Source organism: Doryrhamphus excisus, linkage group LG6, assembly GCF_037039965.1.
Source record: "Doryrhamphus excisus strain RoL-2023G ecotype Guam linkage group LG6, RoL_Dexc_Guam_v1.1, whole genome shotgun sequence".
Taxonomy (NCBI): domain Eukaryota; kingdom Metazoa; phylum Chordata; class Actinopteri; order Syngnathiformes; family Syngnathidae; genus Doryrhamphus; species Doryrhamphus excisus.
The window spans coordinates 6,542,871-6,555,752 of NC_136362.1; the positions used below are offsets into that span (position 1 = coordinate 6,542,871).

General features: G+C 42.9%; 1 protein-coding gene across 1 annotated transcript in view; it reads right to left on the minus strand.

Moving 5' to 3' along the window:
- Nucleotides 1–12,882, minus strand: part of skap1 (src kinase associated phosphoprotein 1) — a 40,541-nt gene that overhangs the window by 8,066 nt on the left and 19,593 nt on the right. The window contains exons 6-12 of the mRNA XM_078791283.1: nucleotides 11,302–11,382; nucleotides 10,315–10,398; nucleotides 10,118–10,242; nucleotides 8,950–9,013; nucleotides 7,247–7,420; nucleotides 2,247–2,300; nucleotides 2,066–2,163 (exon numbers count right to left, since the gene is read on the minus strand). Of these exons, the coding sequence (XP_078647409.1) occupies nucleotides 2,066–2,163; nucleotides 2,247–2,300; nucleotides 7,247–7,420; nucleotides 8,950–9,013; nucleotides 10,118–10,242; nucleotides 10,315–10,398; nucleotides 11,302–11,382 (680 nt within the window). The remainder of the gene's footprint in view (nucleotides 1–2,065; nucleotides 2,164–2,246; nucleotides 2,301–7,246; nucleotides 7,421–8,949; nucleotides 9,014–10,117; nucleotides 10,243–10,314; nucleotides 10,399–11,301; nucleotides 11,383–12,882) is intronic.

The following is a 12,882-nucleotide window of genomic DNA, read 5'->3' on the forward strand; positions in this document are numbered from 1 at the left end:
GATCTGGATCCCCCAGCTAGGCGAGCGCCGGGCGCTCCAAGCAGAGGGCCCGTATTTCACTCACGTAGGTCAAGGTTGTCAGGAATCCCGCCCGTAAAAGTCGTCGGGCCGCACGCGACGCGGGGAAGACCTCCCCGAGGGCTCGTTAAAATAAATAGGCGATTACGGGCTATCATCTGAACAGTGCTATTCAGCGGGGGCGTTTATGGAGCGGGGGTCATCACAGCAAACACTTTCCAGCTGAAAGGAGATTGTCTTTGTGGAATTTATGAGCGCCAAAGCTGCAAGTTGCGCGTTGGGAAGCGCACGGGAGCGCCTCCGCCGTGAACTTTGACTGGAAGGTAAGATGATACTTCTTTTTGTGCCCTCAAGTGCGCCGCCGCCGTCTTTGTCGTGGCGGTGTGACAAATGCGATGAGATGTTTTGACATTTTAAGGCCATCAGGCGGCGGGCGGTGGGCGTCGGGCGGCCATGTCATCCATCCATCCGTGCCGTGCCAGCAGGAGCTCAATTAAGACTTTGTCTTAGTTTCACCTGCCCACACCTCAGAGGGACTACCTGACGCCACCGACAAAACACCGGTTTGCGCGGGGGGGGGGCAGATGCAGCCACTTTCTTCTTGCATAATCTTTGTCACTTTTCAATACTTTTGTAAAATAATAACATTACTGTTCTGATGTTTCTTCCAATTCTTCTGTTTTTCGGTCCCACAACTATATCAACAAGTTTATTTTTGTAGTATTATGACTTTATTCCCACAATATTATATATATTGTATATTAGATTATATATTATATTACAATAATATATATTTTTTCCCCCCAATTTAATTTTCCAAAAATTACTGCCATACCGTTTAATGAAAACCTGGAAATAATCAAATAAATTACGCTCATTTGAAAAAATATTTTAATGTATTATCTTTAGTTTTTAAAAAATATATTTTAATTATTCATTTAAAAATATAAAAATGTATACAATCTAATCTTTCTTGCTGAATGGATTTAGTTTTTGTTTGGTAGGAAGGATACAGTAGTTGGATGTAAGTTTGTTGGTAACAACAGAAATTGAAAAAAATGTGTACTACTATTATTAAGCGGTGATACATTTTTATGATTTGAGCTTACAGGGTAACCATATCTGTTGACGCCCCTGTTAGCGTCTTTAAAGCCGAAATTTCCATCCAACTGATCCCACGACACAGACGCCGGCTGCTCTGTTGCAGAGCCACCAAAGTCATAGAACATGTCCCTGAATGCATCCCGGGTAAAAGTGGCCAAATTGCGAGCCATTGATTTCCAGCCGGGGCTGGGGGGGCCGCAAAGAGATACGGGATGGACCCACCTGCAGTTTATGTCAAGCGGGACGGAAGGAAGAGCTTCGCATGGCTGCCGACTCAATTAACCCCTGAGATGGCGCCGCCGTAATGAACAACAGCGCCATTACGCAGCGCCCAAATGGCACTTCACCCTCGTGGCCTGTGAGGAGAACGACGCCCCCCGCTGGGGCGCGAGAGACGCCGGCGCTCTGACACGCTGGCACGGGGTAGGAGCATCAAGTGCTGGAATTGAACCCTTCAATACACGGCTGACTGGCCCATTAGACTATAATGACAAATGCTGGAGGCCCTGTGGCCGCCAGGGGGCGCCAGAAAATTGGGAACAAAATGCACCTTGAGCATGGTCATATTAAAACTAATTGCTATTAACTCACATTGATTAGAATGGAAAGCAATGCCCAATTAATATTTAAAAAAATATATAAGCGTCTTTGAGTATCCTGAAAAGCGATATACAATTAAAATTATTATAAAACATTAAAATTGCTTGTATATACTGTTACTGTAATCATTGCATTAATGTTATTGTGTGGTTATGTAAATTTTAATAGCAACTGTTAAGGTATTTTTATATTGTATTTTTGTTTTAATTTCTTAAGCATGTAAATTGGATGACATATGTAAAATTAAAGACATGCTATTTATTTTTTTGGTATGTGTATGCAAATACGACACACACACACACACACACACACACACATCCCGCTGCGAGAGGTCGAAACTGACCTTACTGAGGACGAAGATGAGGTCACCTCTGACGAAGGACAGCTCGTCCGGCTGGTCGGCCCGGCAGTCCCACACAGCCTGGTAGTAGTTGGCAAAATCTGACACAAAAGAAAAATCATGTTGATATTTTCTATTGATTTCATCATATTTAGCCACCAAGGCTAGCGTGGTCTGGCCTGACCTGTTCTGTTGGCCGCCTCCGTGCCCTCGTGGTCTAGATCCGGAAAGTCCTCATCTAATAAAAACATGCGACATTTGTATCACAACACATGAGGGAACCATATCGATTCACAACAAAACTCATGGACACGTTATATTTTATATACAGCACGATTTTCAGTTTAATGAAGTATTTTCTATTAAACGGATCATGTACTATAACTTTAACTTTATCCAAATCATAGTGTAATATAAGTACGCTAAATACAATTCCACTTCCTGTATGTGCGTGAATGCTGAGAACCTTTCAATATTGTGTTCTGCTCGTATTTTCAGTGACTGGAAATTAAATGCATTATATTTGGCGCTCCCCAATAATCAGCTAAAAATGTAAATGGAGCCCCCTAATGGTGGAAAATCAGTTCCACTTATTTTTATTTTGGGGGGGGCACGGCACAGCTCTGGTGGTAGATTGGTCGTCTCTCAACCTGCTGGTTCCTTCCTTAGTCGGTGAGTAGATTTCAATATTCATTCTACATTTCACTCCAGTTTAAGCCTTCACATGTGTCATCTACTTCCAATCCTAATTCCAATGCCAAAACGGATATTCCACATTTGGACTGTTAGGAATGGAATATTTTCCTTATATTTTCCTGTTTTGAACACATTTTTCATAAGCTTGCTTGTTGATGGACGTGGGAAACTATTCCATTCCTAACATTTGCTCGTAAAAATGTGGTAAAAATGCTAACACCTGCTACTAGACTACTGGATCACATTTCGGCATGTACATGTTGGAGGCTTGTTGATAGTGGAGGGAAAATATTCCATTCCTAACACTTGCTTGTAAACTACTGGTTGCCACTCTAATTCTCCTTCTGCTTTGAACAGGACACGTCGGAGGCTTGTTGATAGCAGAGGGGAAACATTCCATTCCTAACAATTGCTAGTAAAAATGCTAACACCTGCTACTAAACTACTGGTTCACATTTCTGCTGCAAGACATGTTACATGTTGAAGGCTTGCTGATAGTGGAGGAAAAATATTCCATTCCTAACACCTGCTTGTAAACTACTGGTTGCCACATGAATTCTCCCTCTGCTTTGAACAAGACACTTTGAAGGCTTGTTGATAGCAGAGGGGAAATATTCCATTCCTAACAATTGCTAGTAAAAATGCTAACACCTGCTACTAAACTACTGGTTCACATTTCTGCTGCAAGACATGTTACATGTTGAAGGCTTGCTGATAGTGGAGGGAAAATATTCCATTCCTAGCACCTGCTTGTAAACTACTGGTCGCCACATGAATTCTCCCTCTGCTTTGAACAAGACACTTTGAAGGCTTGTTGATAGCAGAGGGGAAACATTCCATTCCTAACAATTGCTAGTAAAAATGCTAACACCTGCTACTAAACTACTGGTTCACATTTCTGCTGCAAGACATGTTACATGTTGAAGGCTTGCTGATAGTGGAGGGAAAATATTCCATTCCTAACACCTGCTTGTAAACTACTGGTCGCCACATGAATTCTCCCTCTGCTTTGAACAAGACACTTTGAAGGCTTGTTGATAGCAGAGGGGAAATATTCCATTCCTAACAATTGCTAGTAAACGTGCTAATCAAAAAATAAATGGCAAACACTTCCTGAGCATGTAAATGGGTCTCTTTGTCTCAATTGAGCGCCTGAAATCAAAGAACATTTTGCACCATTTTCTAATTTATTCAGACGCGCCTGTCGATGGATTTAATTGGAATTCGTAAATGATAAGGCTTAAGAAATCTGCTTTTTGTTTACGATCGTTTATGGCTTTACTGAGCCACCATGTACTCATTCATATCGAAGCCACAAATGAAAAATGGGCTGTGTGAAGGTGACAGGGCAAAAAACCACGCACAGCAACTCCATGATAACATTTGCTAATGTGACTCCATTAAGGAAGACTCGAAAAAGAAATCAGATGGATCTGAGTCTCTCCGAGATTCATCTGAATGTGGCAGCAGATGATTGTTATTCTTCCAGCAGAGCGCCTTCCACATGACGATCAATACGTTGCAATGAGGAAGAGGCCGCATCGGAGGCCACGCCTCATTGGCCGAGGGGACAGGGAGGAGGGGAGGGGGCGTGGCAGCAGCCTGCAGGCTGAGCTGGGACACCATGATACCGGCGTGGCTCCCGCACATCCATCGTCAACACTCGGCGGCTGACAGCCACGCCAGCACCAGGCAACACTATCCAGCTGCCAGCAAGCTGCACCGCTGCTTCCAGGAAGACGGGGGCGGGGCATTTGCACATGCGCACACACACACGCACACACATGCACAATAACCAAATAACTCGTGTTCACATCACTGCCAGTTTGTGACTGCCAAAGCTATCGCTAACGTACCCAAACGAACGTTTGCTTCTCGCAGCATGAAACTATGGTGCGTTCAAGGACCGCCAAACACAAACAAAGTCGATAATCAGACATAAAAGTGTAAACTGAGGCCAGTGGGACCTTCACCTAAAATCTTATTCCGCCTCGGGTTTTGTCCACTTTTACATTTCAAATTCCGCTATAGTTTTGTCCGCTAACTGCTCCCACGGTTATGTTCTAGCAATGTTCTAAAAATTCCCTCGTTTTCCATCCGTGGCTCAGGTGATGGAGTGGTCCTTCTAACCTGTTGCTGTGAATACTAGATTTCCACACATGTCACTTCATCTACTTTATGGTTTAGTTTTCATTCATTTCATTTTAGCCGCTTTTGTTGTGGTTTATCTTGGCTGTTTTTTGACACTATTTGGTTTTATGTTTTGACAAGGAGTTGGGCCTGCGGCTGGTTTCTTTATTGGCCCAAGGTATGATAAAAAAAAATACAATTAAACATGAACATGGAAAAAAAAATTCAATTGAAATATTAGCAGAATGATATTAGGAGAAAAAAATATTATTAAAATAAATAATGACATAATTAATAAAAAAACAGCAGTGATTTTATGAGAAATATTAGTCATAACAAAAACAATTATTAAAATAATAATTCAATCAAAATACAAAAGTTTACATTGAAATATTAAAGAAAAAAAGTAATTTAGTGAAATAGTCATATTATGACAAACAAACCAAAAATATTTTTTTTGAAAATTGGGTTGGGAAAAAGTCAAAATATTATGGGAATAAAGAAAAAAAGGTAAATGCTGAAATATTTGTAAAATCAAAAAAACAAAAGTGTTTGTAAAGAGAAAAAATTGATGCTAACAATACTCCCCCCCTCCCTCTCGATCTCCCTCTCTCTCTCTCTCTCTCTGCTCCGCTAGAGAGAAAAACATCAGGCCATGATGGGATGTGTCCTCTTGTAGAAAGAGCTCCTCTTTAGACCATATGTCACCACACTTTTGCTTGTGATTAAATTCACTTTACTAGCATAGCAAGGTATTTGCCAAACAAACAGAACAAGCCAAAAAGAGGACATTAAATATTCCTGCTGTAACGTAGTCAGTAGCTCTGGGACATGTCCAATCAGGACATTTGCACTGCATCCATCCATTCATTCATTCATCCATCCATCTTATCCATCCATCCATCCATCTTATCCATCCATCCATCCGACTTAAAAAAGTTCTCTTTAAGGGGACCTACTACGCTCATTTTTGGGCCCTTTGTATTGTGTTGTGGACTCCTATAGAGCAGCTACAAACAATAACCAACACAAAAAGCTTTCCAGATCTTCCAGAATCTGCACCTATTAAGCTGAAATCTTTGGATTTTGTGGTTTTAATGTATTCCACCCAAAGCCCGCCCCGGGCACGCGCACTCCGCTGTGGTTGGTCACGAGTGCACAGAACGACTTCCAGTTTGTGCCGCTAACCTCATATGAGTTGATCAACGCTACAGGAGTTGAGCCTTTTTAAAATGTCCGCTTTGAACATCCAGCCATATGTGTTGGATCCCGAATCCCATCCGGAAGTAGAGACCGGGCAGTCCGACATTTCACAAGAAAAGACGTTACTCGATGGCGAGTAGGATTAGCATTTTAGCATTAGGTTTTCTACAGCATCGGTAACGTCTAATGTTTTGCGGGACTACCAGTGGGTAAAAAACGGAGGTAATATTTACCTTATTCTAGTAATATTACAACTTTTTCTGCAACCTAATTATAACTTTATTCTTTGTTTTGTTTCTCATAATATTACGAGTCTTATAAAATAACTGCTGACTGTTCCGTTTTCCGCTGATGTTTGTTCACTACCATTTTTAGGATGCCCCCCCGGTGTGATGTCTTTGATTTGAATGTTCCTGTCGCTTAGCGTGACTATTAAGAATTGTGTAACCTTAAGTTGCGTTCATGGTCTGTGTGGCGGCGCTGAATGCAAACAGCCATAAATACAAATTGAAGAGAAAGTAATGAGTGCGTGGAGGCTGTGAGAAAGCAAAGCGAGGGGCGGAGTGATTGATAAGTGACGGGGTGAGAACGTGAGCGAAAGAGGCCGTCATTCGATCCGCCATCTGTGGTCAGGCGCTGTGCCTCCTCCCAGATGGCTTTGAGCGGCGGCGTGACAGTTTGAAGACTGATCAGCCTCTCAGCAGCCATTTTGGCAAAGGTAATGTACTCACTGAGTGAAACTGAATCTTGATGTATCTTATTTAATAGAAGCGGTGATGGACGACGGCTCGGAGAAGATCGGATCGCGCCTTTTGTCCTTATCGGGGTCCTGCCGCCAACCCCCTCCCCGACACGTGGGCGTGTGCGCCCTGATTGTGGACTCGCAGGAACGTTCATCAAATCCCAAAATCTACCCCGGACGTGATATGAACTATTTTGAGCTCACAGACGGGCCGTCATTACTTCAAGTAAATTGCTGTTGCTAGGCAATTTTATTTTAACTCTACTTTGTGGATTGAAATGCGGCTATTTGTTGCCTGGCAACATTAGCTAATTGGACGTGCAATGACAGAGCATTTGGCAGCGCCACATGCTGGCTGACTGTCAGACACAGGAAGTGCTTCTGGAGCCAGACAAAGGCGGGTCTCCTCGTACCTGGCAGAACCTCGTAGATGTCGCTGTCGTCGTCCTCGTCGCCTTTGGTCAGCCCGGCTGCGGGCAGAGGCGGGGCCGAGCCGCCTGCCCCTTCGATGTCGTCGTAGGTCCCCTCTTCGTCGTCGCCCTCATCCTCCTCGTCCTCGTCGAAAGGAATGGTGCTGGAGCTGAGATCTGAGAGGAAAAAGGTCAAAGGACACCACAAATGAGCCGAATCCCTCGTTTATCCCGGTTAATTGGTGCCACACCCAACTGTGGTAAGTCAATTTCCGCAAAGTAGGATTCCTTATTCCTGAATGGAATATTTACAGTTAGAGCATACAAAACCTGCACACTTTATAACATTATTAGAGCCCTCCAGACATGACATAACACCCCTATAGTCACTTTTATACACCTATTACCCAATATTAAAGACATAATAGTAGAAACTAAGACATATAAGACCGAGAAAACCGCTTTACAACCTTCTAAATATGGTGTGAACATTTTTAGAGCCCTCCAGACATGAAATAACACCCCTACAGTCACTTTTACACACCTATTACCGAATATTAAAGACATAATAGTAGAAACTAAGACACATAAGACCGAGAAAACCGCTTTACAACCTTCTAAATATGGTCTTAACATTATTAGAGCCATCAAGACGTGAACTGACACCCCTATATATCACTTTTACAGTCACCATTACAGTAAACCCTGTTTTTGACCCTCCAAATACATTTTATTAACATTATTAGAGTCCTTCAGACATGAAATAACAGCCCTATAGGAGCCTTTACACCAATATAAAAGACTTAAGAGAAAATAAGACACTAAAGATGATGCCTATTACCTTCTAAATACAGTTTATAACATTATTAGAGCCCTCTCGACATGAAATAACAGCCCTATAGTCAGCTTTGTAGGACTATTACTCAACATAGCAGACCTCAGAAGAGAAAATTTGACATATTGGGCATAGAAAAAGAGTTTACAAACTTCTAAATACATTTTTTAATCATTAGAGCCCTCTAAACGTGAAATAACACCCCTATAGCCACCTTTACACTCCCACTACCCAATAACGTTTGTATTTGTATATCACTTCATTTAGCATTTTTATGCTACAAAATGCTGAAATCTGATCAATGATGAAAATCTGAATGTCATCTTTCCTGTGAGACGCACATGGCTCCGCCCTCCTCGCTTATCTGCTACCCTTAATTCTTTGAAAGCGGCAACCGTTGTGAGGATCGAGTGCAGCCGCCTGCGTTGAGGAGGGCAATCAATCATCGCCGGCGCTCGCGAGCAGGCTGCTTTTTGTGGTAAAAAGGAAGTAAGACAAACTGCAGAGTGTCCGTTACTTCCCGCAAGCCGGCCGGCCCGGCGTGAGCCCGTTATAGACGGGGCACGGCGGGCCGCTCAGATGGAGGGGCGGCCTCATTGCAGGCGACGGGGCCACTGCAACACGAGGTATCAGGTCCGAGCAGAAATCAATGTCACGAGAGGATAACCAGAACAGCTACAAATCAATTTCCTGTAAGCTGGAATTTAGTAGGAGGGTCAGCGGAGGAGGAGGAGGAGGAGGGGGAGGGGTCAACATCTAACAAGCGTGTTTTCACGTGATATTGGAAGTGATGACCAGATAAGCAGGATGAAGATAAGACGTGGTTCCTGCAGAGTCAGAGCAACAGCAGGTTCCATGTGGAAGCTCTTACCTCGCAAAACAAAGCTGATGTGGTTCACCCACTCCCGTGCCTCCTGAGGACTGCTGGCCGTGAACTGGACACCAAGAAGAGCAACTAGCGTCATGACTAGCATAATTCATGCAGCAGAATTTACAAAAATGTGACTTTCCAAAAAAGTAGCGACTAAAGTTTCTTTTTCATTCATTCATTCATCCATTTTCTTATCCTCACGAGGGTCGCGGGGGTGCTGGAGCCTATCCCAGCTGTCTTTGGGCGAGAGGCGGGGTACACCCTGGACTGGTGGCCAGCCAATCACAGGGCACATATAGACAAACAACCATTCACACTCACATTCATACCTATGGACAATTTGGAGTGGCCAATTAACCTAGCATGTTTTTGGAATGTGGGAGAAAACCCACGCATGCACGGGAAGAACATACAAACTCCACACAGAGATGGCCGAGGGTGGAATTGAACCCAGGTCTCCTAGCTGTGAGGTCTGCGCGCTAACCACTCGTTTTCAAGTGGGCAAAAAAAAAAACCAAAAAAGTGTTAAAGAGAACCTATGATGCTTTTTCCACCTTTCTGACCTATAAATGTAATTAAAATATTGGATTCGGGTGTTAAACCACGCCGAGGTTTCAGATAATCAGTTTTTCGCATTTGGAATTGAGCCCTGAAAGAAGTTTAGGATGGCTGAAAACGCTGGGTTTCAAAAGGCGTGGCAAAACTGCTCTCATTGTGATGTCACAAAGGGGTGGACCTCCTTATATGGGCGTGAGTGCTCTCCCCTGAGCTCTGCTCTTCTGTTGACTTGCTAACAATGGCTCGTATGGGACTTCCTGATTCCCTACCAGCCAGTCAAATGTATTTTAATCTGTCAACCGCATTTCAGAGAACGTGGGCCGCTATACAGCTGGACTAGCCCGCAAATATCGGCCACATTAGACGTTACCCATGCTGTAGAAAACCACACGCTAAAATGCTAAACTGACGTACCATACCGTCTTGAAGTAACCTCTTTTCTTGAGACACCCCTTATACAGTTGAATGGAACCTCGGTTAGCATACACCCCAGTTAGCAACATTTAGCCTTGGTTTGCATGCATCTGTATGTGCCATCATGACTTTCTCCAGGCTTCTGATTGGATAAAATGCTTTGCTTGGATTGTGGATTATATTATACTACTTTTACCTGAAACGTCCTCCGCCCGGGAGCAAAGAGCTCGAAACAGGCGTTCCTTTTGGAGTCCTTCCTGACGTTGGCGACAAGCTGAACGCTGTAGTCGTTGATGTAAAACGAGCCTTTCTGTTGCTTATCTGTGGAGGGGAGGAGAGGGAGAAAAAGGGGAGGAGCTCACGCGCTGTTGCCGCCTCACCTTTCCAACTCACCTTTTTCACTCCCAAAGTAGAAGAATATGGAATTGTTGAGGACGCACCACCTCTTCTGCCACTCCGGGCCAAAGAAGCTGTGATCTGAAGACAAAAGGTTTTTGGTTTTTTTTGCATGTCTGTCACACTTAAATATTTCAGATCATCAAATGTAAATATTCCTCAATGACAACACAACTGAACACAAAATGCAGTTTTTAAATTTTATGAAGGCAGAAAAAAAAACCAAACCGACATGACAGCCATTTCAAAAACTTTGGGACTCCAGCCAACCACAGTGAGAGCCATTATCCACAAATAGCTTTGGATTTTTTGTTCCCTTAATAATAAAAAGTTTCATTTCAAAACAGCATAAAGTGTTGGGTTGTGTTGTCATTCAATAATATTCAATAATATTATCATGTGACAAATGTTTCAGATCATCAAATGTAAATATTCTTCAATGACAACACGACTGAACACAAAATGCAGTTTTTAAAATTTATGAAGGCAGAAAAAAAAAACAAATCTACATGACAGCCATTTCTGAAGCTTTGGGACTCCAGCCAACCACAGTGAGAGCCATTATACACAAATAGCTTTGGATTTTTTTGTTCCCTTAATAATAAAAAGTTTCATTTCAAAACAGCATTAAGTGTTGGGTTGTGTTGTCATTCATTAATATTAATATTCAATAATATTATCATGTGACAAATGTTTCAGATCATCAAATGTAAATATTCCTCAACGACAACACGACTGAACACAAAATGCAGTTTTTAAAATTTATGAAGGCAGAAAAAAAACCCAAACCGACATGACAGCCATTTCTAAAACTTTGGGACTCCAGCCAACCACAGTGAGAGCCATTATCCACAAATAGCTTTGGATTTTTTGTTCCCTTAATAATGAAGAGTGTTGGCTTGTGTTGTCATTCAATAATATTCAATAATATTATCATGTGACAAATGGGGAAGGGGGTAAACACTTTTTAACGACACCACATACCTCTCCGTCTCTTTTCCAAGTAGCCTTGCTTCAAGATGTTGCTGAGGTCTTGTGCTGCCGTGGGTGGGATGTCCTCAAAGACTGCACATAAAAATCACAGTCATCATCACAATGTGATCAATTTTAGTTGTGTCTTTGATTTTTAACACATTGTTTCTGCACTGCTTCCTTCCATGAATCCAATTAGATGATGGCTATTGCCAAGAACCACGGTGGCTATAAAGCCGTCCACGCGATGGATCAAATACATGGCCGCTAGGCTTTGGGGGAAAGTGGGGATCAATACGTTTACAGTGGCGCTGAGCTCTGCACCCATTCATCTGCTCACGGCTTGATGGTGAGTTAGAAGAGGAGCGGTCCTCCGTTTATGGTACATTCACTTACATAAGGCTCAGACTGCATAATTACAACACGGATCATAAGACATCTTCACGACTGAACCTTCACAACCATGCAGATGCATCAGGTTCAGAGGAGATCATGTGCACCACCGGTTCTCCATCAACACAACTTTCTTGAACGTTGAGTGTATGCTGACTGTGTATTTTTAGTCCCTTCTTATCTACTTTATTTTTATCTAGGGACGTTGCAGCTGAGTGCAAAACTTGTCATGCACAAGTTTCCGTGGTGGCAGAGAACCGGGGAAGTTTTCATACGACCAACCCCATCGCACAAAAAACTCCCACAGGACGGCAAAAAGTCATTAGCTTTAACGGGAAAAAAAAAAGCGAGCCCCTGACGGCGGTGAGTGATGTCGAGTTTAAACGCACCGCTGAGCACCTGGAACCTCGCTACGTTATGCTCCGCTGCAACTACATCGTGGATGAAACCATGAAACCATATACCGGAATTCTCAAAGAAGTAAATGGGCGGTTTTTCCATGTCTGTGTTTTTGTTCTCCAACGTTCCACACTCCGAAATAAGCAATACATAACGGTATGTATGATTGGAGCTGATATCGGATCAATATCGTTATCAGTTGATATTCCAAACTGCAATATCGGTGTTGTATCAGTGAAAAAGCGACATAAGTAACCGTCATTCGACCATATCATTTTATCACCGATTGGGAAGGGGTCCTCGAACCCCCAAAACAACTGATGGACGTTTATAAAATGAGAAAGTGCCAATCAAGTTGGGTCTGTCAAAATAACAAATTTTGCTGGACGATAATTGTCCCATAAACTATTGCCGATAAATGATATTATTGTCAACATTAGAGAATATTCTTCATGAATAGAATGTGTGGCATCATAATGCTAGTACGTCGTATCATATTAATATGGCAACGCGTCACCCAGATTGAATCTCACTAGCATGCCCTGCTAAACTAAGCTAACATCGTCAGCCGTTTTGACATGTTTAGTTCGGGAGGGGGCGGGCTGGTGTTTCTGATGAGGGTCCGCCACGATTGAGTGGTCCAAAATACGCACCTTCTGCGAAACTGCGAAACATGTCATTTGGTGACATGTGACCTGACAATAAATACGTGCATCCGTCGGTACGGGCGGCCCATGTTGAAGGCTTTTTGGATGGCTAGGTTAGCATTAAAGCTCTGCAACGTCAACCTTAGGTGTTGGC